Source organism: Podarcis melisellensis, assembly GCF_964234715.1.
Source record: "Podarcis melisellensis genome assembly, chromosome: 9".
In the NCBI taxonomy this organism is placed as follows: domain Eukaryota; kingdom Metazoa; phylum Chordata; class Lepidosauria; order Squamata; family Lacertidae; genus Podarcis; species Podarcis melisellensis.
This window is the reverse complement of record NC_138541.1, coordinates 28590788-28618005: the sequence shown is the minus strand read 5'-3', so window position 1 is coordinate 28618005 and position 27218 is coordinate 28590788. Positions and strand designations below refer to the sequence as shown.

General features: G+C 43.8%; 1 protein-coding gene across 1 annotated transcript in view; it reads left to right on the top strand.

Moving 5' to 3' along the window:
• Positions 1-11568: 11568 nt before the first annotated feature.
• The window catches only part of ANXA5 (annexin A5), a 26421-nt gene continuing 10771 nt past the window's right edge, over positions 11569-27218 (top strand). The window contains exons 1-5 of the mRNA XM_081925289.1: positions 11569-11716; positions 12114-12155; positions 21724-21808; positions 22677-22771; positions 23195-23308. Of these exons, the coding sequence (XP_081781415.1) occupies positions 12147-12155; positions 21724-21808; positions 22677-22771; positions 23195-23308 (303 nt within the window). The 5' untranslated portion in view covers positions 11569-11716; positions 12114-12146. The remainder of the gene's footprint in view (positions 11717-12113; positions 12156-21723; positions 21809-22676; positions 22772-23194; positions 23309-27218) is intronic.

Below are 27218 nucleotides of genomic sequence, written 5' to 3'. Positions count from 1 at the left end.
AATCTTCGATACCTCCCTCTCTATAGAGGAACAGATTACAGCTATAACAAAGGCAGCATTTTTTCATCTCCGCCAAGCTAAGCAGTTATCTCCTTATCTCTCTCGCCCTGACCTAGCCACTGTGATCCACGCGACGGTCACCTCCAGACTGGATTATTGTAACTCGCTCTACATGGGGCTGCCCTTGAGACTGACCCAGGAACTCCAGCGGGTGCAGAATGCTGCGACGAGACTCCTTATGGGGTCTTCGCTGCGTGATCACATTCATCTGGTACTATACCAGCTGCACTGGCTCCCGGTGGAGTACAGGATCAGGTTTAAGGTGCTGGTTTTAACCTTTAAAGCCCTATACGGCCTAGGACCCTCGTACCTACGGGACTGCCTCTCCTGGTATGTCCCACAGAGGAACTTACGGTCTGCAAATAAAAACATCCTGAAGATCCCAGGCCACAGAGAGGTTAGGCTGGCCTCAACTAGAACCAGGGCATTCTCGGCCGCGGCTCCAATCTGGTGGAACGCTCTGTCATAAGAGACTAGGGCCCTGCGGGACCTGACATCTTTCCGCAGGGCCTGCAAGACAGAGCTGTTCCACCAGGCCTTTGGTCATGGCGCAGCCTGACCCCCTCCTCTGGCAATCTGCACAGAATTTTGCTTAATGGTTGCCATCAATTTGCTTTTAATTAATTTTTATAATGAAATGTTTTTTAGAACGTTGGATTATTTTGATTGTTGTTAGCCGCCCTGAGCCCAGCTTCGGCTGGAACGGGCGGGATATAAATAAAATTTATTATTATTATTATTATTATTATTATTATTATTATTATTATTACTACTATTATTATTATTAAATGTCCTGGGCCTCTGATAAGGCTCCAGGCACATTCCCTCATTACGCAGAGTATCCAGCAGCAGGGAAGGATGAGAAAATATGAGCTACATTGCAAAGAGTTTTAATTCTAGTTATGCAGACAGAAAAGAAACATCCTTTCTCTGTGAAAGCAGAGAGCAACTGAACAACAAAGGAACAGGAAACCAGTAACATCGCATCCATCTCCTGTCTTCCCTGAGACTTCCAATAGCCTGGAATCTCTGGAATGCAAAACAGAGTCTTGTGACTCCAAGCACTGCACAGTGGCATAAACCGAAACTAACACCTGCACCATGAGAAAGATAGCCCAGCGGTGCCCAGCACATCATAGGAAGGTGCCTGAAGATCCCAGGCTCAAATCCCACCCCCACCTGGAGATTCCGGGATTTAAAGGTGGGATCTTCTGCATGCAAAGCATGGTCCCTTCCACAGACCTACAGACCTTCCCCACATTGCCAAGACATGGCCAGGATAGTAGCAGCTACTAGACACCTCCAATGTAGTACAAGGACTGTGTGAATAAGTGTATAGTTGTGACCGTTTCCTTGTCACCCTTGTCCTGTAGGGTGGTGTTTCCCCCCTATTAGCATTCCACTGTTCTAATTAATTCAAGAGAGTTCTGGAAGCTTTTCTGTGTGAAACAAGCAGAAGGTTCATGATGTTTGGGTTATTCCTTCAGAAAAGCCGAGTGCAGCCAGCTTAAACTGGTTCTCTTTGTCAGGCAAGGATCCTAACACTCTTATCTCTTTCTGTCAAGGTCATGTTGGCCAGAAGGAGCCTGGGTTTCACTTTCACTTTCTTTCTCTTTTCCTTCTGGTGTGATGTTCTGTATATACAGTCAAACCTCTTCTTACATCCGCCTCTGCTTGCGTCCACTTCACCCAACGTCTGCAGCAAACCCGGAAGTAACCAGCGGGTTTGCCACCCATGCCAGCGCGCAACGGTGCCTCTCCCAGTGACCCGTTTCGGTCTCCGGACAGACCTCCGGAACGGATTATGGTCGCAGGTAGAGGTTCCACTGTAGTGTTAAGGTTTAGACTTATTATAAGTTATTGTAAGTTTAAGTTAAGTCTGCTGCAACTGGATTTCTTATGGACAGTGCCAACCCTGAATGTATTGGATTTGTGACCATTATGCTTATTTGCCTTCAGTAGCAGTAAAGCTCTGCTGGAGGAAATACAATTGCCTCTGGTCTATTTTTTGGGGGGTCCTGAACTTAAGTTTTTACTTTGCTAACTATACGCTGGAATCTGCTCTGGATCAATACTGAGTGGAATTCCGTGACAGTCCTGAGTACATGCTTGTCCCAGATGTCACCAGAGCCTGCCTGGAATTTAATAAGAAAACTGTACCCATGTGACCCCTAAAAAGTTCTTCACTATTTTACAATTTTATAGAACAATGTTTTAAAAATATATAGGACTATTTTGAGGGCTAGTCTTTTGTGTTTTTGCTTCTGTTTGTTTGGTGTTGTCCCCTTTTACCTGTTACAGAGATTTTCTGCACCAAACATTACAATACTGTAAAGTTGTGGCAGCGGCCATGAATTGAAGGGGTGTAGATTCCAGCATAAGTGTTCCGCTCCCCTATGCCACCACCATCATGCCTACAAGTGCTCCATTCCATCAATTCTGCTGGTGTACCATTCGCAGAGGAATGGCTCCGTGAGCTGAATGGGGCATTCCATCAGCATCTCTCTCATGGTGGTGCTGCATCCGCCATTCTGCTGTCATAGCACGGCTTCCTCCACATACTATCAGCCCTTAGTTGTGGATCATCAGTGTATGATTGCAGCCTTAGAGGTGCTATTTTCGGGGTGGGATTTCTGCAAATAAACTGACTGGGGAAAAGTTTCATTGTGGTTAGCTGTAAAATACAGATTCACTGATTCATTCAAGCTTCATCCCACACAAAGTCACACCACGAATTCTTCTTCTACATGTCCTGGTCTATGATTTGCTCTTTCCAGACCTCTTCATAGTCTTCCCCTTCACTGTGCTTGATCTCTTCTGCTGTGCAATTCATGTTTACATTCGGTCAAAACGGAATGTAATTAATCCAAATGGATGTAACCAATTCGAATGGACATTATGTAGCTCAGGATTCGATCATGGTACTACTTGAACATGTCGACTTTGGAAATATGCTGTGTAATCCCCATTGAACAAAGTATTCCATTCAGCTGGACCTCAGCATGTCTTACTTTCTCTGGATCAGGGCTGCGGGAAAACGCAAGTGGGTGCTTCAAGCTGCCCATGATGGAATGTCACAGAGTAAACATCCGCACGGTAGAAGTCCTTAAAGTATGTATATTGCTAATTCTAGCATAAAGAGTTGCACAACAACTCATGTGAAGGTTTATACCTTCTGATTCATAGTTTCCACACTACTTAAACACACCAGTGGCACAGCACTGCTTGTTGGTGCCCGGGGCGAGTGCATGTGTGTACCAGGCCAGGGCAGAGTGCACTTGCCCAGCCCTCGCCTTCGCAGCTTGGCAGATGGGGGGGCGGGACACAGAGGGTGCTCTTGGCAAGGGCAGGACATAGGATGCTCTTCACCCTCCTCTCTCATCAAGCCCCCGCCTCTGGAGCCAGTCAAGGCATGGGGAACTTTGTGGGGGCATCTGGTCCACCCCCCCCTGAATTCTGTGCCTGGGGCCTTGGCTATACCCATACTATACCACTGAAACAGGCACAAAGAATTTGTAATTGTGGAAGTCTACTGTGCCATGGAAAAATTAGGTCAGATGTGGAATCCAGTCTAATTCAAATGGATATTATTTAGTGATAACTCACCTGCCCCCCACACCCAATAAAAGATCATAATTATGAGGCAAACATTGAAAGTACAATATGGTTGGATGCTAGCTGGCTGATTATCTCAATTGGAATTATTTGCATGGTGTTTCCCACATTTTAGGATATTCCCTGCCCCTTCCTCAACCCATACTATCTGTAAGAGACAAATATTGGATATTAGCTGGTCTGATGCTAATACAGTGGAACCTCGGGTTAAGTACTTAATTTGTTCCGGGGGGTCTGTTCTTAACTTGAAACTGTTCTTAACCTGAAGCACCACTTTAGCTAATGGGGCCTCTGCTGCTGCCACGCTGCTGGAGCACGATTTCTGTTCTCATCCTGAAGCAACGTTCTTAACCCGAGGTACTATTTCTGGGTTAGCGAAGTCTGTAACCTGAAGCGTATGTAACCTGAAGCGTATGTAACCCGAGGTACCACTGTATACAGGATGAAGATCAGGCTAAGTATATAGGGCCACCCTGCAATCCCAATCAGTGCTTGAACTGTGGGGCTTTGATGAAATCCACACTCCTCACATAAAAATCAAGCCAGTCCTTGACTTTTTCAGCCATATCAAGTATAGCCTTCTAAAACCAGTAGCTAAGGGATCAGAGTTGGAACACTGGATGTGGAATATGCCTTGCATTCTGGTCATTAATTTTTATTTTTCTCCAGTATTTTTCTTTGCATTTCTTCCACTTAAGGGCCTTTGCGGCCTGCGCTTCTTCTGTTTCAGAAACTTACTTCATGTTCTTCCTGTAATGTAATTCCCCCGCCCTCCAGGAGCTAGATGAAATGACATGAGGGTTGGAGAAAGAATGAGCATTTCCCCTGTAAAATAACTACAAAGTCAAGTGTTGTTATAGTAGGGTGGTGCTTTTCCCCCATTAGCATTCCACTTCAACACCAGGGATCACATGAGAATTCAAGCATCTTCCGATATGTCCATTTGTAATTTAAAATGAAATATGATCTCCCACAAAATACTTTTTTACTGGGCCTCAAAATAGCATTTCCCGCTTTCAGATTAAGTATGGCAGATGGGAAAAGAATCAGCCCCCTTTCGCAAACCATCACAATTACCCAGGGATAAAGCATCTTTGACTTCTGGTATATACAATATCAAAATACCCATGTAATCTTTCTGCCCATCATTCTAAAATGAAGCTGTCATAGTGCTTTGCGCTCACTGCAGAATAGCTATTAGGCTGTGGAGAGAGCAATTCTCAGTCCATGGAAATTAACTGTAAAGAAGTCGCATAACACTATAATCAGAGCCTATTGAGCTGCCATTGGAACCCATGACTCTCTTGACATGGATTGGAAATGGGGCTGGTCCTCCTATTAGACAGAGAGAGATGGCTCCCTCAGACAGTTGATTCTGGGTGTCAGGAAAGGGTGAAAATTGCCCAGTTATTTAATTTTACTCTCAGACAGAAGCAGGTGTGGATATGTTTTTTCCTCAGGTGCCAAAATAACTTGATTAGCCTTGGATTACGCTGCCCATTGACTTAAATGCTGTTGTTTGCTTTTCCACTTCAGGTAGCAAAATGTCTTGAGCAGGCCATGGTTGAAAATAGGTTGACTGCACAAACTACTGTCCTTCACCCAACTTATTTTATTTATCTATAAAATTTGTGCACCGCCTTTCATCCGAAGATCACAGGGTGGTTAAAAACATAAAAATATGAAATGAAAACACAAAACACATAATATAACAAAAACAAAACAACAACTGCACTCCAACAGACACATTTAAAAGGCTGTACAATGTTAATCAGCTAAACACTTAGTGGAAGGGAAACATTTCCACCTAGAGCCTAAATATATGTAATGAAGGTACCAGGCGAGCCTCCTTAGGGAGAGCATAACACAGACTTCTTCTGTATCCTCCTATAGTAGCCATAACATTAAAGTCTATAACATTAAAGTTCTGAGCTCCTTTGCCACAGAACCATGAGTATGGTCCTGGCTTCTAGTGTATATGATAGTCTCTTCCTTCCTGTCTCTCTTACCTCCTCTCTCTTCTTGTGGCTCAAATTCCTTTCCTGGACTTACAGCCCCCAGTTGCCTCTTCCACCTGCCCTGTTTGTGCTTGATGGATGGGTGAATCAGTTCATTTTTGTTTCTTTTAGGTTCACCTTCTTCCAGTCTGAAGTTCTTCACATTTCCACATCAGTATGTGAGTGCTTTTTTTAAAAAAAAAAAAACCCTCATGAAATTCATCAGTATGTACTTTCTCCTAATACTGTATACATATTTTTGTATGAAATTTGCCAAATCTACACATTTTTGTAAAGCAAATTCCCCTGATATAAAGCAAATTTGTTTGTTATTTTCAGTAACAGATGCATTTCAATGCACACTTCACCCTAGTATATGCATTCTGGAGAAAGGCACTGTGAAATTCAGAGAAGTGAGAATTTTGAATGGCGACGTTTCAGTTTGTGTATTGTTTGGGAAGTGGGACTTAGGTAGTTTCACCTTTAAAAATGAACTGAATTTAATTTGTTTCCCACCCCTACCCTCAAAAGAGATGCTTTGCCTGTACTGTACTGTACTGTGCTTTGGAGCCATTACCAACCTGAAGCATACTCATATATCATTCTGAACACGTTACAGCAAGAAACACAGGAGTCCCCTTGGTACATCCATTCTACTCTGTGCTGGTTTGTGCTAATGCTAACACTGTAACAGAAACTCCAGCATTCTGGATCAAATACCAGTGAGAGTGCATAGGAAGCTGCTTTATACTAATCATACTGCTGCTCCATCTAGCTGAGGGCTGTCTACATTGACTGCAAGGTTTCAGGCAGAACTCTTTTGCAGCTCTGCCTGGGATTGGACATGGGACCTTTTACATGCAGAGCATCATGTGTGCTACCACTGAGCTATGGCCCATCTCCAGAGTTTTTATACCATTTCTATTGTGACAAAAGTTGCACACCACTGAGCCAGCGTGGTGTAGTGGTTAAGAGCGGTGGACTCGTAATCTGGTGAACTGGGTTCGCGTCTCCGCTCCTCCACATGCAGCTGTTGGGTGACCATGGGCTAGTCACACTTCTCTGAAGTCTCTCAGCCTCACTCACCTCACAGAGTGTTTGTTGTGGGGGAAGAAGGGAAAGGAGATTGTTAGTCGCTTTGAGACTCCTTAGGGTAGTGATAAAGCGGGATATCAAATCCAAACTCTTCTTCTTCTTCTTCTTCTCTCTCTGCTGAGTGGTAGCAGGATTCCAGGGGGTTCCTTTGAGAATCAAGACTTGGTGGAGGTTGTCGTAGCTTTAAGAAATATGATTTGTTCACATATTTACACCTGAGTTTGGATGGAGTCCTGTTCTTACAGTACGGTCATCTCAAGAGGGGCTTGCTCCCCTTGGCAGTGCAACTCTGGAGCCCAAGGCATCTCTCCCAACCTCCTTTCAGCCAAAGATGGATCTCAGTCTTTGTTTCAGTCATGCCAAGCCTCATGCCAAAGGCCCCAAACTCTTCCTATGGCATCCCGCCCAGTTGCCCTGGCAACCCTGTTCACGCTTCAGGGCAAGGAGGTTATTATTATAAGAACAGTTCTCTTGCATTGCCAATGCCCCTCAATGACCCTGAATTGTTTCTTAGTGGCCCTAGTTCGGCCAGGTTGTATTGCATAGGCTAGCCCAGGAATTCCTCTTCGTGATACAGTGGTACCTTGGCTCCCGAACAGCTTGGCTCCTGAACAAATCAGCTCCTGAATGCTGCAAACCCAGAAGTAAGTGTTCTGGTTTGCGAACATTTTTCGGAAGCCGGACGTTCAACATGGCTTCTGTGGATTCCGACTGAGTGCAGGAAGCTCCTGCAGCCAATCAAAAGCTGTGTCTTGGTTTTTGAATGGTTTCGGGACTCCAGCGGACTCCCAGAATGGAATAAGTTCAAGAACCAAGGTACCACTGTAGTCTGTAACACTAACACACTGTGTTGTGAATTTCAGCTGCATTTAAGAAATCTAATACAGTGGTACCTCATGTTAAGTACTTAATTTGTTCTGGAGGTCTGTACTTAACCTGAAACTGTTCTTAACCTGAAGCACCACTTTAGCTAATGGGGCCTCCTGCTGCTGCCACGCCGCCAGAGCACGATTTCTGTTCACATCCTGAAGCAAAGTTCTTAACCTGAGGTAATATTTCTGGGTTAGCGGAGTCTGTAACCTGAAGCGTATGTAACCTGAAGTGGCGTATGTAACCCGAGGTACCACTGTACGTACAAATGTGCTGAATACTGAGTACAATTTTCCTAATGGGTTTGTTTCCGTAAGATGGACATCCAATTTATATTTTGAACTTCTAGGATGGTGACACTTTCTTGCAAAATGTCCTTGGGTGAAATAATACATCTGCTTGAGTGAATGCTACTAATGCAGAGCTATTTGCTTTCAAGGTAAAACTCATTTTGTGTACGGAATTCTCCAAGTAGGTAATCAGCTATTCAATGCAGGAACACGTTTCGCAAGTCTCCACATATTATGCATAGCAATTTAGTACAGAAGTCACATTCTCGTTAGGAACAAAGTTCTTCCCTTTAGGCAACTAGTTTTGGTTCCAATACAAAGGCTTATTATAGCAGCCAAGTACTTCTCATACGTTATCTGCTGTCTCTTTAACTTTCCTCCTCCTTTCTGGGGATTCCACCATATGACTCTGACTCATAAATACTCTCTTGAGTCTGACTCGGTTTCATTTTGCTACACTCCAGTAGATTTTGGTAGCACCCCCTTTTGTGTATGCACCCATTTTTATTTATTAATGCCATAAAATGTATATACTGCTTGTTAAAAAATAAGAATCTCAAAACGGTTTACAAAAAGATAAAACAAGAAAATCCAAGGACAATTCACAACCATGCTTTAAAACATTCAAAAGTTAAAATGCTAAAACATATTGAAATTACAGATCCACATGCAGATAATCAACACACAGTTCAGTCGTGGGGATGTAGAAAGTATTTAACTTGGCTAGCTTGGACTAAAGTACACAGAGACTTCCCATAGATAATATTTTTTCTGTGGGCTTTTTAATGCACTGACCTGGGCATATATCCAGGCTGATTTTGGCTTTGAAACAGCCAGACTGATCTCTCTGGAATGTTACTGGAAACAGCCATTTTGAAAGTTTTAACACACAGCAGATCCCTAGCCCTACAATCTGATCCGTGTGATTTCAGTTCACATCTTATTTCTTCTTCTGAAACTGTACCAGTTTTATTCATATTTGTTTTCACATTTCCATGGAAATGCATGAAGCAGCATACAATAATTGAACCGACACATGAGTGTCCATTGCTCCCTTTCATATCCAGCTGTCAGAGTGCAAGATCAAAGCTGATTTCTGTGGCTTTTAAAATGTGTTTGTGGGAAGGAGGTCACTGTTTTTTGTTGTTGCTATGTACGGTATTTTGTATTCTCATTTTATATTTTTCTGTTGTGATTCTCCCTGGGATCTTTGGATGAAGGGCGGCATACAAATTTAATAAATAATCATAATAAAGGCCTGAACACAGCTTATGCTGTAACTGTTGCTTGTTGGTTTTGATAGGATACAGTGTTGGCTAAATATCTGAGGGCTGTTTAAAGTGGTGTAATTCTGCTTTCAATGCATAGCACAGATAAGTTTCCTTGGAAGTAAGAATGAAGTCCTATAGAGTGCATACCCAAATAAAGGCCTCAGGACCAAGCCACACGTTGCACTTTTTCCTATTCACACTTACCTGGCAGTAGGTATCCTTGAATTCAATGGGAATTACCCAGCAGCCTTAAGGGTTTTCAACGCAAAGCCCGTTTCCCAACTCCTGTATGCAGCAAATGTCTGGCATAATGGGGACCTGCCAAAGCTAGATGGCTTTCAGGCAAAATTTATACGATCTCTGCTGCAGGTACCTAACTGCGTCCCCAACTCCGTACTTCTGGCAGTAGGTATCCTTGAATTCAATGGGAATTACTTATATTGGAAAGCATTGTCAATTTACTCCAAGAACAATTTCTGTTCTGTGCTCCATAGGCATACGCATGTGGAAGCAAGTCTCCCTGAGTTCAATGGTGCTTACTCGCAAGTAAGTCTGCACAGGACAGCCATATGTTGTAGACATATTAGTTGTGATTCCTGCATTGCAGGCAGTTGGACTAGATGATCCTTAGTGCCCCATCTTACTCTACAGTTCTATGATAACAGTATGACAGTCTCTGCCTTAGGTGTTTGTTTTGCACTGTTTTTAGACCCATCTCCAGTTATTTTTATACAGTAACTATAAAGTTTTAAGGCGACGCTGGTGGTGCTGTGGTCTAAACCAGTGTTTCCCAACCAGTGTTCCGCGGCACACTAGTGTGCCGCGAGATGTTGCCTGGTGTGCCGCGAGCGAGTCCAAAAAAGGTTGGGAAACACTGGTTTCTCTTTCAAAAAGGAAACGTGGGTTAAAGCGGCGACGCCGCCTCCCACTCACTTTCCTGCTCTGGCTTCCCTAACAGTTTTCCGAGTTGCGTCACTGGATCCAGCCCCCTTTTCCACATGTGACACGGGGCTGGAGGGAGGGAAAGAGGGCTTTACGTCGCGCACAAAGGCAGCCTCCTAGAAGCACTCTGGGCCGGCGCCGTTTCACCGAAGGCGCCGGAGGACCCCCACCCTCAGCTCCTTCAGAAAGGAAGCCCCGCCCCTCGGCTCCCTACGCCGCCAGGCAGCTCAGCTGACTGACGAGGACGTTCTGCGGTGGCGGCCGCCGCACAACCACCGCAGTTGCTGGCAGCGTCCGCAGCGCAATAAGTAACAGCGCCTGGTGCTGCCAACTCTTTCTCTCTCTCTCCCGCCCCGCCCCCAAGCTCTCGCGCGCCCCGCGTCAACATCGCCACGCGCAGCTTCCCGAGCTTGAGGCCAGCCGCTGCAGGCACGCGCCGGCTCGTAATCGGCTCCGGTTGTTGCCTTTCTCCGCCGAGGTCGGTGGACCCCGAGCCTAGGCTTCCTTCCCGCACCCCGCTTTCCGAAGACCGCACACCAGTTGGGCCAGTACATATTCCCCTCCCGTGACTGGAGCGGAATAGCCCTTTCTCTTCTTCCCCAACCCTTGTCGTTGGAGGAGTCCCTCAGTCCCTCGCTTTGCTGCCTCCTCCCCCCCCAAAGCTTGGAGGTTCCCCGGCAAGGGGGAGGAAAAAAAAATTGAAAGTTACACTTTCGTGCGTCCCTCCCGGCGTGATGCTGCGCGCTGACATCATGGGGCTGTAATGGTGGTGTGCCTCGAGATTTTTTTCATCAAACAAGTGTGCCTTTGCCCAAAAAAGGTTGGGAAACACTGGTCTAAATCACTGAGCCTAGGGCTTGCTGATCTGAAGGTCGGCAGTAGGGTGAGCTTTCATTGCTCGGTCCCAGCTCCTGCCAACCTAGCAGTTCAAAGGAAAACTTTCTGTGGACAAAGGTTGGGTCCCTCGGCCACTAAAGCGAGATGAGCGCTGCAACCTCAGGGTTGTTTGCGACTGGACATAAGTGTCGGGGTCCTTTACCTTTACCTTTTTATAAAGTTTTAAAAGGCCATTTCTGAAATGCAAAACTTGAAATACACTTTTAGCTGTTTTATAATTGTTATAAATCACCTTGCCATAACAATAAATAAATATCCTCAATTTCATAGCGACCCCACCCTTCGTTTCAAGTTAGCAGCCTAGGCAGTGGCAATGAATACAGACCGTCGAAAATTTTCTGCATGCTAAACATTCACTGTACTTTATTTGAATCGCCCACATTGTTTATCATCCACCATCGTCTATTGAAACGCCTCAAAATTCGCCCTCAGTCTGTTGGCGAGGATTTGAGACGGGGCGGGAGGAAGCATCCGCCGGGGACTCGGATGGACGAGCGCTATTAACGGAGAGGGGATGGGTGTGGCTACAGGCAGGAAGAGCCACGACGCTTGGCCGCCGGGGAGAATCGGAGCGCAGGGCGCGGCAAGCAGCGAGAACCGCAGCGCTTCCCTCGGCGCCTCCACTCTGTGCGCGTAATCGCTGCCGTGCGCTTCGCTGCTCCTCGTCGGCCGAGTTTTGGTGAGTTCCGCGGGCGTGTGGGCCAGGAGTTGTGGAGTGGAGAGGGGTAATGGCACTTCATGGAGAAGTGTAATGAAGGCTCCTGCACTGCGCTAATAACATAAAATAAAGCCCTGCGGTGTATAAGTAATGCGTAAACATCGTTGCAGGAGGGAAGGCATTCTCTGTCTGTGATAGCTCCGTGCGCCTGCTGAGGGGAAGGGGGGACGTGGGGACACGTTTGCCGGCTTGGGCGTTGGCTCCCGACGTGACGATTACGAAATCGGAACTTCTGGGCGCTGGCAGGGAACCCTCCGCTCCGCCTTTTTGCGCCCCCGCGTTTCCTGCGCCCTTTCCAGAGTTTACTGGCGACTGCACAGAGCACAACCTGATACTTTCTGCTCGTCTTCTCTTGCAGCGTCTCTTCTTCGCCGGATCGATTCCCGAAACAATGGCAAAGGTGAGTCATACCCGGCTTCCTTCCCTTTCTTCTTATTAAAATGTGTTTTATTAAATTAACGAAGTGGGTGGGCGGAGAAGTAGACTTGGCGCCATCTTGCAGGGCACTCATTTATCTGTATGGGTTCCTTCTCCCAGTCCGTCTCTAAAGAGCTCAGGGCGCTGTGCAGGGTCTCTAACCGCCCTCCCTCTTTATTACAACCCAGTGAGGTAGGTTAGATCGAGGGAAGGTCTCATTAAAACTCACGAAGTAAGCTCTTCAAAGGAATAGTCATGGTGGCTGTTGCCTTTCAAACGATGCTGCTATGGCAGAGACATAAAGTTTTCCTTCTGTTAATTACCTAGAAGTTTGCACCTGGCAGTACATGTGAAAAGGATCTAGGGGTCCTGGTGAACCACAGGCTTAACATGAGTCCACAGTGTGATGCAGCAGCAAAAAAGCTAATGCTATTCTAGGCTGCATCAACAGAATTATAGTGCCCAGATCATGGGAAGTAATACCTGTAGTAGCACTCTACTCTGCCTTAGTTAGACCACACTTGGAATAATGTATCCAATTCTGGGCACCACAATTTAAGAAGGATGTTGACAAGCTGGGACATGTGCAGAGGAGGGCAACCAAGATGATCAAGTGTCTGGAAACTAAGCCTTAGGAGGAGCGCTTGAAGGAGCTGGGTATGATTAGCCTGGAAAAGAGGAGACTGAGAGGAGATGATATGATGGCCATCTTCAAATATCTGAAGGGCTGTCACATGAAGCAAGGAACATGCTTGTTTTCTCCTGCTCTGGAGGGTAGGACTCGAACCAGTGGTCTTCAAGTTAGAACGGAGATTCCGACTAAACATTCAGAAAAACTTTCTGACAGTAAGAGCTGTTCAGCAGTGGAACAGACTCCCACAAGAGGTTGTGGACTCTCCTTCCTTGGAGGTTTTTAAACAGAGGTTGGATGGCCATCTGTCATGGATACTTTGGCTGAGATTCCTGTATTTCAGGGGGTTGGACTAGATGACCATCTGAGACCCAACTCTGTGATTCTGTAATTCTATGACCTTGACAGTCTGTTTCCCCATCATTTTTCTTAGTCCCTGCCTTATTGAAGAGGAGTGTTTTCTGGTGGGTGGGGAAGTCTGCCCTACAGATAAAAGGGACTTTCACTTCTGCCCTTAACTTTCATACTGCTCAGTGCTGAATTCTGTCTGAGTCAGTCTATCCAAGAGTTTTAAAGAGAGGCAGAATCCGTAACAACGTGAACTCAGCCTAATCATGTGAAATCCACGTCAGACTTTCCCCCATTTTCCATTCTTTTAGCCAAGTTTCCTGCACTGTAGTTTTGTGCTGTGAGTGGGCGTTGCCTATTTCTAGTGGTTAAGATGCAAGAAGCCAGGCAGAGAGAAAGATTCCAAATTCCACTTTCCTCCTCCCTCTGTTTTCTATTACTTACTCCTTGTGGCCAGACCTCTTTTGTGTTACATTCATTTTCTATCTCTCTGAATGACTTTTTTCTTTATAAACCTTAAAGCTAATTTTTTTCTGAATGTATATGAAGACTTTTCAGTATTATCACAAGACTTTACTTTTGAAGTGTCGAGGAATGGCAGCTGAAGGACTAAACACATGGGACTACAGATATTTTATAAGTTTACAAAAAACAGCCATTTGCCCCAGTGTCATAGTGCTAACCCAAATTGCCCCATCTCTGAGCTGCTATTGACCAGAGAGGAAGAAACTTATGAGGTTAATACTGTGGTTTAAATGTGCAACTTTATTTTTCTGTATTGCAATAGCAGCTTTGGGGAATGACATGGAGTTGAGAAATCAGTGTGGCGCAGAGGCTCAACAGATCCTGTGCAAATCAAACTTCCTTGCACTGGGGCCGCTGTCTGTAACAAAAGATGTTTGGATTCCAGTTAAGGAACTCCCCTGTCAGGTGTAGGTTGACTCTTAATAAAGCTTGGAAAACTCAAAAGAGGAATCTCTGGGAACAATGGGCCGCTCCATATGTGGCAGTTCTAATGCAACTTGGCTGTAGGTAAATTATTTTCTTTCATAAATAGATTGGGAGCATGGCACAGTGGGAGAGGCCTTTAAACTTTTGCCCTGGCCTCAGTCCTGGTTGGAACAGGCCCCCAGGTGTGTGTTTATCATACACTTGTGGGTCCAGCTACTTTGCTATCACTCAGTAACTTTGAGGGGATTGTGCAAAATGACTCCATTGGAAGATGTTGTCCTGAAGGATTTATGTGATATGGCGCTTTTGCTCAAAGTGTTTAATCTAGTGTTTCTCAACCTTTTTCCTACGTGACCTTGTTTCCTTCCTGTGCCCTCCTCATGGGCGTAGCCAAGGGGGGGTGGGGGCCAGCTGCCCCACCAATAAGTAAAAATCAATACAAATCTGAGGTTCTACTCCCCCCCACAAAAGTCTGCCCCCTAACAAAAATTCTGGCTATGTCCATGCCCCCCCATCCCTCTGGCAGAAAGGTAGCTATTTGAATGTTTTGTTTGTAAATAGAACATGTTTTATTTATAATTTTTATAATTTATACAAAATACAATTGCAAAAAATGATGGGAACATAATGAAATATTGTTGAAACAGAAAAAACACACACCATAGAATTGAGCTGGAAGTGACATTTTTCTTGTGCAACCCCCTGCAATGCAGGAAACTCAGCTAAGGCATCCATGACAGATGGCTATCCAACCTCTCCTTAGAAACCTGGGCTGATGCTGCTGGCAGGCCCTGCACCCCTCGGCCACATCCGAAGGTCCTGATCCGCTAGGTGCTGGGGTGGCCTTGCAGAGTCAGGCCCAGGCTGCCACCGGGCCCAGCACTGGCAGTAGCAACAAGCAGTTCCGGCTCGCCCAGCCCTACTCATTGCCACCCCACCGCCACACTTACCTGACCTGGAGGTTTTCTGGATCGCAGGCTCTAGTGGTCAAAACGGGAGCCTCAGCTATCACCCTCTCCCACTGAAAACAAACCAGGACCGCTCCAAGAAAACACACATGGCAAAAAGGAGCAGTAGGCCCTGGTGGGCCACCCCTTTGCCCACTTGTGATTGGCCAAGCGGGATAGCCAGCAATCAGGATTAAAAAAATAAAATAAAATTATTTTCACCATTTCTCACTTCCCTCTGTGGTCCCTAGCCTTGTGCTGTGCCCCCTCCCCCATTTATACATTTTCACCTGTGGCTCCTTTTGAATATCCGGGGGGGGGGGCAGGGGCATCATATGGCCCTCAGTTGGGAAGCACTGGTTTAACCAGAAGTTGGTTGCCATTCATAAACATGAGAGTCAACACTGTGTGCCTGCAGTCCGAACAAAACATCTGAGAGAAATACATCGACATGGGGTTACAATCCAGGAGGAAGCTGGGCTGCATATACATTGAGCACCCTTGCTCTGTTCCCAGACCTTCATGTGTTGGGTGCATAGCCTTTTTCACATGATCAGGGAACCCCAACTGTCTGTGCTTCTTGAATTTCATGGGGAGCCTAAGCGTTTTCTGCCAGATATGCGTAGGTTCTCTCATCAGATCTTTTACTCAACACAGGAAGGTATGAGTTGGCGATATGGGAGCCAGGAACAGCATTTGTGGGCCTCTCTGTGCATTCATTAGAATGTGTGTGTGTGATAACTTCTGAAGAGGGAGTAAGAGGCAAAATAGTGTGAAGTACCTGGCTCAGCTCATGCAAACATTCCATTTTCTGAATTCCATGAAGCTCACAGTTTGATCTTTGAGAAAATAGATGAGGCAGAGAAACACCTTGATTATTTAATGGGTTGATGCATGATGTAAATGAAGTTAATAATAAGGGGCTCAGAACAGCTAGTTTTGTCTGCAGTTACTCTGATTCTTGAAGCCTGGGAAATAAGTCTGTTCAAATACCTTCCACATCATGTCTAGTCTGGCACTGTGATAACATTCAAAGCAGCATGGGCAAATCTGGCTTATGAGGAATGAACAAGCAGGAGCTAACTACAAGTGAAGTAAGATAATTTTTCAGTCTTATGGAAGACATGCTAAAGAGTAGATTACAGAAGTTACTGGCACTTAGTATTTGCCTAGTCTTGCTCTGCTGTAGTCTGGGTTGACTAACAGTTGTAATGTTATATCACAGTACCGTCACCTAATGTCTAGAATAACCGCCTTGCTGCAATGATTACCCGCGTCCTTTGTAATTGGAGTAGTTTAGCTTTTCTAACAAAGCTGTTTCTATAGTAGCAGTGCACAACTGTGTTACATGTTTGGATGTTGTCCCAGGATACTAGGAAAGGGAGCCCAGGACATTAATTGAGTTGATTGCAATGTGTACGTTTGGAGAATATGCAGTATAAAAGATGTGTGTACTGTTTTTAGGTATGTTTAATTGGGCAGTCCTTAAACCAACATTGCTACTTTTTCTGGGGTTTTTTAAATAATTATGTACGAAGGGCCTCTACTCATGTACAGAGTGTCTTCCTACTCAAGAACACACATTTGAAAAAAAAGGGTCACTCAAATGGCTTAAAATCTGAACAGCCCTTGCCACACATCCATGGTTTGTTATGAATCTATTTATATTCAGGGAAAGTATGTTGTAAAATATATGCATATTGCATCAGCTGGAAAGGGTGGGGCACATCTATTAATTTAGCTCTTTAAAAACCATAGGCAAGGGTTTAGTTTTTTTCTTGTTAGTGCTCATACTCCTTTATAAAAAGAAAAATGATTGATTCATTCATCTATCTTTCATAACAGACATGATCTGCATGTATGTTGCACTTATATGTATGTATCCTATAGGAATTGGCCCCTAGAGCACACATCCCTGGAGACACAAAGCAGGCTCATTCATATTGTGAGCACACTCAGAAGTGTTTTCCTGTTAGCGTGGGTGGCACTGTGGTCTAAACCACTGGGTCTCTTGGGCTTCCCAGTCAGAAGATCAGCAGTTCGAATCCCTGCAACGGAGTGAGCTCCTGTTGCTCAGTCCCAGCTCCTGTTGCTCAGTCCCAGCTCCTGCCAACCTAGCAGTTTGAAAGCACACCAGTGCTAGTATATAAATAGGTACCACTGCAGCGGGAAGGTAAATGGCATTTCCATGTGCTCTAGTTTCTGTCACAGTGTTCTCTTGCACCAGAAGCAGTTTAGTTGTGCTGGCCACATAACCCGGAAAGCTGTCTGTGGACAAACATCAACTCCCTCGGCCTAAAAGCGAGATGAGTGCCACAACCCCATAGTTGCCTTTGACTGGACTTAACTGTACAGGGGTCCTTTACCTTTACCTATATATACATAAAACAATTTTTCAGAGCAGGGCAGACTTGAAACATTATAGGTTTGTTGCTGTCCAGGCCATGCTTGGTCATTTCCCATCCTGCTTCTATTTCTCGTCCTGCAGCATTTTTAAGGTTTTTGAAGCATTTAGTTGGCTGTGGGAAGTGGGGGGGGGGGGAGGAAGAGGAAGAATGGTATGGGAGACATTAATACAGACTTTTAAATACTCAGTGCTAGCTTCTGCCAATAAAATTAGCAATAATAAATGGGTCGGGGATGCAGGTGCAATGGCACAAATTGGCCGAAATAAATTGGCCGCTCACCCACCCACAAGTGTTCTAATGGAAGAGAGCCAGGAAGAGACCTCTTTCCAAGTCAGTTTCACAAATGCATGGAACTTTGCTATGAGGTGCAAGCATAGGATTGCAAAAAGGAACTGTGAAGAAGAAAGGCCTTTGAATCCAGTGTGAGTCACGTTGTCTCTTTTCCGCTATCTGGAAACAGGTGGTGCGATTCCGCAACAAGTTGCTGGTTTGGAGGGACCCAAGAAGAATATATTTGTTCTCTTGGATCCATTATCAAAGGAGAACATGGATTGGATTGTAATACTGGTGTAGCGAACAAATGAATAGGCAAGGGTGATGTTCTTAAAAGTAAGTGCTTAGGAATCGATGGTGTAGCTAAGGACCAAAAGTGGATGGTTGCGCAACAGACAGCCTTGCAATGTTTTTTAAAAAGGAGAAGTAGCTGCAATCTGGTGTGAAGGAGTGGTGGAAGGAGAGATTGCTTAACCTTTTCCCATCCTGTCGTTGTCTACTCAAAATTCCTCTGTTGATTTTTCTCCCCACGGAGTGGGAGAGAATTAAAAAGTTTTCACATTTATAAAGGATATTTTTAGTGGGAAAGTGGCAGGAGAGGGAAGAGTTAAACAGTTTTTCCTCTGTTGAACTTCCATTCAAGCTGGCAGGTTTCCATAACCCCTATTGTTTTTAAACTAAAGCAGCCCACAGGCCTTGGGAAGCTGTTCAAACATACCTTGGCTGATCTTTCTCTCCCCTTACATCACTGCTTAGCTTGTCTTCTCTCCCATTCACCTTCTGCTAACTCTCCTGTTTTCAGAGCACACTTATGTTTGCAGACTGTAGCCTCCCCACCACCACCCAGATAGCGTTGTTTACATAGTTCAATACTGGCAGCTGTCCTGGCTAATGCATTAATGGGCAGGCTGGTAGTTTTCCGCCTGGGTTCTGCCGCAGCAAAATCCTAGTAAGTTACCTTCACAATGAATGTCACTGTCTTTAGTTGGAATGCTAGCATTACAGTGGTTAAACATGCATATACTTGCAAGAGGAGGGCTTCCAATCATCTGAGCTGTTTAACTAGGATTGCTTGTGTGTGAACGGAAGGTCGTTGCAAAACTCTGCATGCAGGATTGAGTCTTCAGTGTATTGCATGCTCCTCCCCAACCCTTCTGTGCTATTTCTCTCCATCATAAGCATTCTGCTGGCATTTGCCCACACATGTTATGATAAGATCTGGAAATGAACACTTATGCCAACTCTGTGTAACTCTTTCTTCCTGCATTGCAAGCAGCCTCTTGCACTGAATACTCAGCATGTTCTCTTAATTGTAGTGTAAGTGTTGTAACCCTAGCACAAACAACAGACAGCCTCAGAAAACGTAGCTGAACTGGGGAAATAATTCAGCCATACTGAAAAAAAGCAAGTACCTCTTTAATTTGGCTGCAGTACCTTTCCCCTCATATGTATTTAATGCCAAGATGAAAAATAATCCTTGCTGATCTCCCAGTCTTGAGACACTTTCAGATTATTTTTTTAAAACCTTCCTCCACACCAGTTCATAATCTAATCAAAAGGTTATTCCCAACTGATTTCAATAGACAGTATACATGCAGCAGCCTTCTTATCCAAACGCTACTTTAAACCCAAATTTAATTTATTGATTCATATTTTAAAGCTAAGAATCATTTGCAAGCAGTTTGTAATAATAACAAAAACAGGGGCCTGCAGTTATTGGTCTTGATACGAAAAATGGTGGTCACTAATTTCCTCTTTGCTACGGAAATGCCTTATTAGCCAGTTGTTTCGGATAGGCAGGCAAGGAGTTTGTAAGCTTGGCCCTTTGTAAGGAATATGCTTTGGTACCTTGCTTTCAGGTGTCCAAGAAGGGCTCTGGTTGTCTTTCCTGCAGGGAAAGGGGTTGTTAGAACAGTTGAAAGGCAGGGGTGCTGGACAGCTCCCTCAAGCAGTCAAGCAACCCTTGGCCTTCCAGCCTTGGAGCTGGGAGGGAGCAGAGTCATCACACAACTGCTGGAACAATCCTGTCTTAAATCTTCCACTTCAAATATGGTGGTGGTGGGCCTAGTCATTTGCTAGAGGACACTGGGACCCTTGCCACAATGAGCGGAAACATAGAAGTCTGAACAATATGCGGGTGGCGCTGTGGGTTAAACCACAGAGCCTAGGACTTGCCCTGCTTCTGCCGCAATTCCAGAGTCGGTCACGACTGGACCTAATGGTCAGGGGTCCCTTTACCTTTATCTTTTATGCCAGTGGGTGTGGAGATAATCAATCTGAATTTAGGGACAGAAAAATAGTGTGTACTAGTCTTCTGGGGTCTTTTCTAGTCCAGAATAAATTGAATAAAATGTGTTATGTCTGACATTTTGTTATGTTGCCTGTTGTATTAACTTTGCCTAGATTCTTTTTTTTTTTTTAATGTAGTGTAGCATGGCAGCTATCCTACTGGGATATAATGATTCCACTTTGGCTTAGAATAACACACACAGCTGCTGCCAGATAAATTACAGCTGCTGTTCAGATGCCAATTCTGTTTTGTCCTCTGTCTTTGCCTTTGACTGATGGTTGCCCTCTGAACTAGATCCCTTTTCCAAGTTTTCTAACAATAGAGCAGATTAATTGAAACTGGTGAATAAAGAGTTGAGTTTCCTTGCTGGAGTCAGAGAACAATGCTAGCTTAATATAACCCAACAAGTAAGAATAAGAAGATATTGTGAAACTTGCACATACCGTTACAATGTCAGTAGTGTAGACTGTAAAACTGAAGGTTATTTGGAGGAAAGGAACAGACGAAAAAAATGAAATGGCCCTTCACACAACTGTGTTATTACACAGGGTGACATCTAGGATAGATTCAGGTGAGTATCTGAGGTTGTGAAGGCATGAGGGAGTTTTTCATGTGGTGACCATTTGCAAGCAAACACATTGGTGTACCACAAATCCTTGTTTCCCCTTCCTGCTTACTCTGCATCTTAAAGGAATTTCATGAGGTGGTGGTCTGATTATTCTTGAAACTTATAAAGTTGTCTATTTATCTTTATTGTCAATTCTGACAAGAGATCAGTAAGGAACCCATTCACATTATTTTGAATGGAATTGACATGTATTCTGGTGTCCCAACATTGTGTGACCACTGAGTCTTCTCGTCTCAGGTGTGTACCGCTGGTGCACAAGGCAAATCCATGCACAGAATCTGCAGATTTTGGCCAGGAGGTGATGAACTGGATTTCACCTTGTAAATAAATTTTAAAAAACTGTGTACCCATTTGCCCAAACACCAATAATCGATTAAGCTACAACAGGAAGGCTCAACCATTGTGATTCTGAAGCACAAACTTTCACAAGAACAGTTGTCCAGTCCCTAAAAGGAAAGGTTGTATAAGGAGTCTGGTTTATGAAGACTGGAACACCTAGCAGCCATCTTGGTGTCCTCCAGATGTTGATAGACTAGAACACCTATAATCCTAGACTTTTTGCCATTGTGGCTGGAGCTGATGGGAGTTCAAGTCCAACAACATCTGTGGAGGGCACCATGTTGGCTACCCCTGAATTTAGGGGCATATGAATTCTCTTCAAGAAAACGATGAGCTTTCATGAAACTTTGTTTGTTTGTTTAAAAAACCCACACACAACATTTTATTTTGCCTTCTATATTTGGATGCCTTCTTCAGGGACTTGCGTTAGATGTTTGGGAAGTGCAACTAACTAGTTTTTTGTCCAGCCCTTAATTATCTGACTGGAGGATTTTATTTTATTTTTGTGTTGGAAGGTTTTGTATGTTAAATATTTTATTTTTCAAATGTGTTTATGCATTATAACATTGAGTCAAACTTGTTGGATTCTTATGGTTCATGTCTTTTAGATATTGTGTTAATGATTAATGATTAATTAATAATCATTCGATGATTGAGGATTCCCCCCCTGCTTTTGGAATTATCGTAATATTGCCCAAACTGCAATGCCTTAATGTAATGTCGTGTTTCTTTCTAGTATACAAAAGGCACCGTGAAGGATTTCCCTGGCTTTGATGCCAGAGCTGATGCTGAGGTCCTTCGCAAGGCAATGAAAGGCTTGGGTAAGGCATTAATTGTTTTACAGACTAGGTGGACCATTATCAGTTAATCAACATGTTCGGATTCCTGCTTCATCCCTTGACATAGCCATCATTCACTGATGTTTGCATAAGCAGCATATGACATACTTAGAACCAATCATTAACAATGTGTTCCAGTAAAAGTAATTATTTATCCATTTTTTCCTGAACAGTGGAAGTCCTGTTCTAAAATAGTTACATTTCTCATTAATTAATATTAATAGTTATATAGTTATATTTCTCATTTTTTCTAAAATAAGGGCATCACTGATTGATTAAAGTGTGAGCTGGAAGCACTGATTTGGCTTCATGATGTCAAAGCATAGACAAATTTGATTGGCTATTTGGCATCATTGGGAAGCCTGATCAGAATTAGAGTGATACTTCCTGCTCCCACTCGCATGCAATCTTGTTGTATCACTAAATCTAATTGGTTCCCTAACACATAGTGGCTCTTGATTGGCTGGGGTTACCTTGGGAGAGGCAATTTTCCCTTTTTCTTTTAATGGCATTGAAGCAGGAGGTTGGAGAACTAATTAGTTGCAAGCAGTGCTTGAAAAAGGTAATTGGAGTTCATGGAACTCTCCCTCATAGACCAGGCACTTTCATGGGCAGACATCTGGTATAACCATGCCATACCAATAATGCATGTTAAAATATGTTTGGATTGGAGATTGTATAGTGAAGTAGAGAGATATTTAGATAACTTTCTTCCGGCAACACAGGATTTCTAGAAAGTGAATATTCATGTGTACTGTAGCCTATTTTCAATGCTTGACATATTCATCTGCAAAATATTTATGTTCATCACTGCAATCAATCACTCTGTTTTTAATTTGCATAATTTAAGGAACGGATGAAGAGTCAATTGTGAAGATTCTAACGAGCAGAAGCAATAAGCAACGCCAGGAAATTGCGGTGGAATTTAAAACGTTGTTTGGCAGGGTAAGGAGGCTACTTTGGTTTGGGAGTTGATTTGTGTGCACTTGTCTGTGTAATATGGATTTAGTGATGAATAATACTTCAGGTCTACTGGCTGCAAATTTTCTATTACTCCATGCATCCAACCCCAAATAAATACCATACTTTTCTGTGTACAAGACTAGGTTTTTTTAAAACTAAAAAACAATGTTTAAAAAGGGGGGATAGTCTTATATATGGGGGCAATCTCCCCACATTTTCTTAATTTTGAGTCCCCCAAAATAGGGGTCGTCTTATACATGGAAAAATACAGTATACACTCTTCACGAACTTTTCATTCATCCTAGTGATGTTCCAGTTTTTATGGCTGGCGGGTTAATTTTAAACTGCATTTCTCATTAGTCAGGCATTTCTTATTAATTAGGCATTCTTTATTCTGTCAATTAGGACCTGGTTGATGACTTAAAATCGGAGCTTACAGGCAAATTTGAGAGACTGATGGTTGCTCTGATGAGACCTGCACGGCTTTTTGACGCCCATGCACTGAAGCATGCCATTAAGGTAAAATGAGTGGCACAAAATGAAAATATTGATGACTTTTTCTTTTTCTTTTTCTTTTTCTTTAGGAATGTATCTCCTATCATTATGTCTTCCTATCATTATGATGATGATCGTTCTGCTTGATTATTTATGTTGATTGCTTTCATTTTAATGATCTCATTTATTTTCTGATCCACCTGAGTAATTCCAGAAACATCTCAACCACTTGAGTTTTCAATGGTCTTTTGTCTTGTGGAAGAAGTGCAAACAATGTCTGGTCCATAAGAGTGTGTGCAAAAAAGCCATGTGTGCCGAATGCTCAAATTTCACAGTCGCAAGGTGTCTTTCCTTTTAAAGTGGCCCTCTATGTAAAATTTATGAGTGAATCACATTGTTCTGCTTCCAGTGGAAGCTTCTAATGGCCATTAAAGGTTCTAGTTTGTGATTAAATATATTATATGCAATGCTACTCTTAGGGATGGGGGAACCATCAAGGAAAATTCACAAGAGCTCTGCCTGATAAACACTGCATTTTGATTCACAAAGTAGCCAACCAGGTTCCTAATAGCAACTGGCCACCGCTATATCTTACAATGGCAAATTCCATAATTACCTGTTGTCTGCCCTGAATTACCTTCTCATCACTTTCATTGGATGGCGTCAGTGAGAGGGAATAAGACTTCCTCACTTTCTTCACACCATGCATAATCCTGTATGCCTCTTATCATGTCTCTTCCTTTGCTGTCCCCCTTTCTACTCTAAAAACACCCTAGTTGTAGGTTTTCCTCATAAGGCAGGCCCCTTGTCATTTTTGTTGGCCTTTCCATGAACAGATAACTGTTCTGTAAAACTGCTCACATTTGGCAATTTCTCTCAGCACCCTTTGTAAGCACCTTTCAAATTTCAGCACAGGGCTTAGACTGGGAAATAAAATAATCTCTAGATATTATGTGCAAATGTCTGGTTAGATCCAATAATGTTTAGCAGGGACAAGCCCTCGAAGATACTTACTAGTACAGTTATTCAACTATATAAACTGTTTCCAGTTGCTTATCCACTCTGAGCAAAGTATTCTAGCCAAATATTGATTTTGTTTTCCCAGCTAGGAATTTGAGGGGGGAAGGCAACTGGAAAGTTGACATACTGGGGTGGCTGAGTAAATGAAAGGACCATGATCTCATATTAATTTTAAGAGATAAAAATAATAATCATTAAGCTGACAGAAGGGGGAACAGGGATGGAATGGTTAATGATTAAAAGACTTGTTACTCAAGCCAGTTTGGTTATATTATGTAGAATGTGTAGACGTTTGTCGGAGGTTTGTGGTTTTTTTAAGCCTGATGAAAGCAGCCATTGATAATTCTCCATGACCACCCACCTTACAACTCTTCTGATTTTTTTACCCTCCTGCCTCAGAGGCTGCAATGATGTTTTGGGTACTAGGACCCACACTGGGAGTCCACACCTCTGCAGGGTACCTGTAAATGGTGACAAGCACATGTTTGGAGCCTGGCTGGCTGAAAAGCAGTGGTTTACCTAGATTTCCAAAGGGTCATTTCACTCATGACCCTGTCTGCATGTTGCAAAAGAGGCCTTGTTACACTTTCCTCCACTGTCTGTGGAAGTAAGGACCCATGGCCAGACCTTAGTACTGGGCCCACCCTTTGAGTTTCACTTCCCACAAGGACTTGGCAAGGCCTTTTCCTGTGTGTTCAGACAGCAATTGAAGACAGTGCTGGTTGAGTTCATTATGATGTTCACTGAGCATTGATTTCTTCCCTCCTTGCCCCAGTTGCTGTTCAGTTTTTTTGTTGGTTTTGGTGCATTTTGTATTTCATTTTAGTGTATTATATAGTGGGTGCAAGCCACTCTTTCCGTCCTACATTTGGACAAAAGTGAAATGGTTTTCTAAATTATTAAAAAGCATCCGGTGGGAGAAGGTTCCAGGGGACAAAAGCAGGGAAAGGATTAAGCACCTTCTTTCCCCCACTGTTTCTCCATTGCAAATGCCCCAGGTTTTCACACTTTGGTCTGCCACTGAAAGTTGAGTAGTAGCCCTATGAATGCTACAGGATAAAAATAGGGGAGCATCTTTGCCACTGGAATGGCTTGCAGTCTATTTCTTGCCCCAATTCAAACAACTTTACGTTGTTTGGCACTCCCAAAATATAGGAAGTAAATAAAAATAAAATACAGATTTTATACTGACAGTGGTGGAAAGCAAATGCATGACCTCTTTGCTACATGGCAACTTCTGCACAAATTAGTGCAACTGACATTTCAACTCATCGAACAGATGGCATGAATTGGCCCTTGATGTTGAAGCATCCCTATGTGTTCAGAATAAAGAATTACTTTGTTCACAAGTGTTGCAAATGCATGCTGAGTAGTAAGCTCTGAAAAGAGGGGAGTGAAGTGAATCAAAATGGTTTATCATCCATAAATTCAGCCAGATGTTTGCAGAGCAAATCTGGGCTTGTAGTGATAAGGTAGTTTAAAATATTGGCTTTCAAAGTATTATCTTGTAGAGTTGTAATGTGACCATAGATATTAGAAGAAAGATACATCTATACAAAGTAGCAATTAAGTAATTGCATTAGCAATGCAACTCTAGAACTATTTAGAGTCCTGGGCACTGTCAAGGTCACTTCCTAGCCAAAGGAATGCACACGGCTGATAGTTAAATATTTATTGTCAAAGATAACACACACAGTCACTTCTACAGCTCTGGATATCTAAGCAATACCAATCTAACAGCTAGGCAGCTATTCCCTGGTCCGTGTTCTATGGAGCAGTTGCAGCAACAGGGGACCAGCTCTGTTCCACCGGTTTATGTACCTTCCCCTGATGGGTTTCATGCATGTAGCCAGAGACTGCATCTGCGTGGAAGCTTCCTCCATTCCTCCTTTTTCTATTCTCCTGGTTCTGGGGGACAGTGGTGTGGGATGTAAAACCGCAGTCAAGTACAACATTCCTACAGTGGACATGTGACTTGAAGAGGGTGTGGTCTGTTGTACTAGCATGGAGGAGCACACGGCCTCCATGTTATGATCAGTGTGTGTGTTCTCCATTTTGGATGTTGCTATGTGTTTGGAGAAGGGACTGCTTAGCCGCAGTCACTTGGGACTAACTTCTTTATGGAATAGTTCTAGTTGTTAAGTACAGTCATACCTTGGGTTAAATATGCTTCAGGTTGAGCATTTTCAAGTTATACTCCATGGCTATTCGGAAGTAACGGAACGCGTTACTTCTGGGTTTCGCCACTCGTGCATGCGCAGACGCTCAAAATGACGTCATGCATGCGCAGATGTGCAGTCGCGGGTTGCATTCTACTCAGGATGCAAACGGGGCTCCAGAACGGATCCCATTCACATCCAGAGGTACCACTGTACTGTAACCTAAGCCTACCTTCAGGGATATGTCTGGGAACCGGAATGAATCTGTGAGTAAACTATTTTTATAATAACGTTAATCAGATTCTTTTGTTTATTCTTTTAAGAGGGAAAGGCAAGGGATTTTACCAGGAAGGAATCTTTAATAGTAAGACTCAGATGAGTCAGCAGCAAGCTGATCGCTGCGTAATCTAAAAAGGCGGATGTTTGGAACTCTGCTAGAATATGGAACTTGCTAGTGCAAGTTTGGAAGGATATTATTAAATAATATATCCTCTCCTGCCTCCTTAATCATCCCCACAAGTGGTGCATGACAGGGTGGGAAAGCACCTGGCCTTTTACTTGCCTGACCTGCCTCTTCTTCCCATCCTATGCTCCACCCTCCAGCTCTGAAGCTTTTCCTGCCCCTGCCTCTTGCCCCTTCTCCTGGCTGGTACAGATTCCCATTGACCACTGCACCCCTTCTCCTGATTCAGACTCCAGCTTGCTGCCCCTCTGCCCCAGTGCAGACAGGAATTGCAGTGAAATAACATAATAGG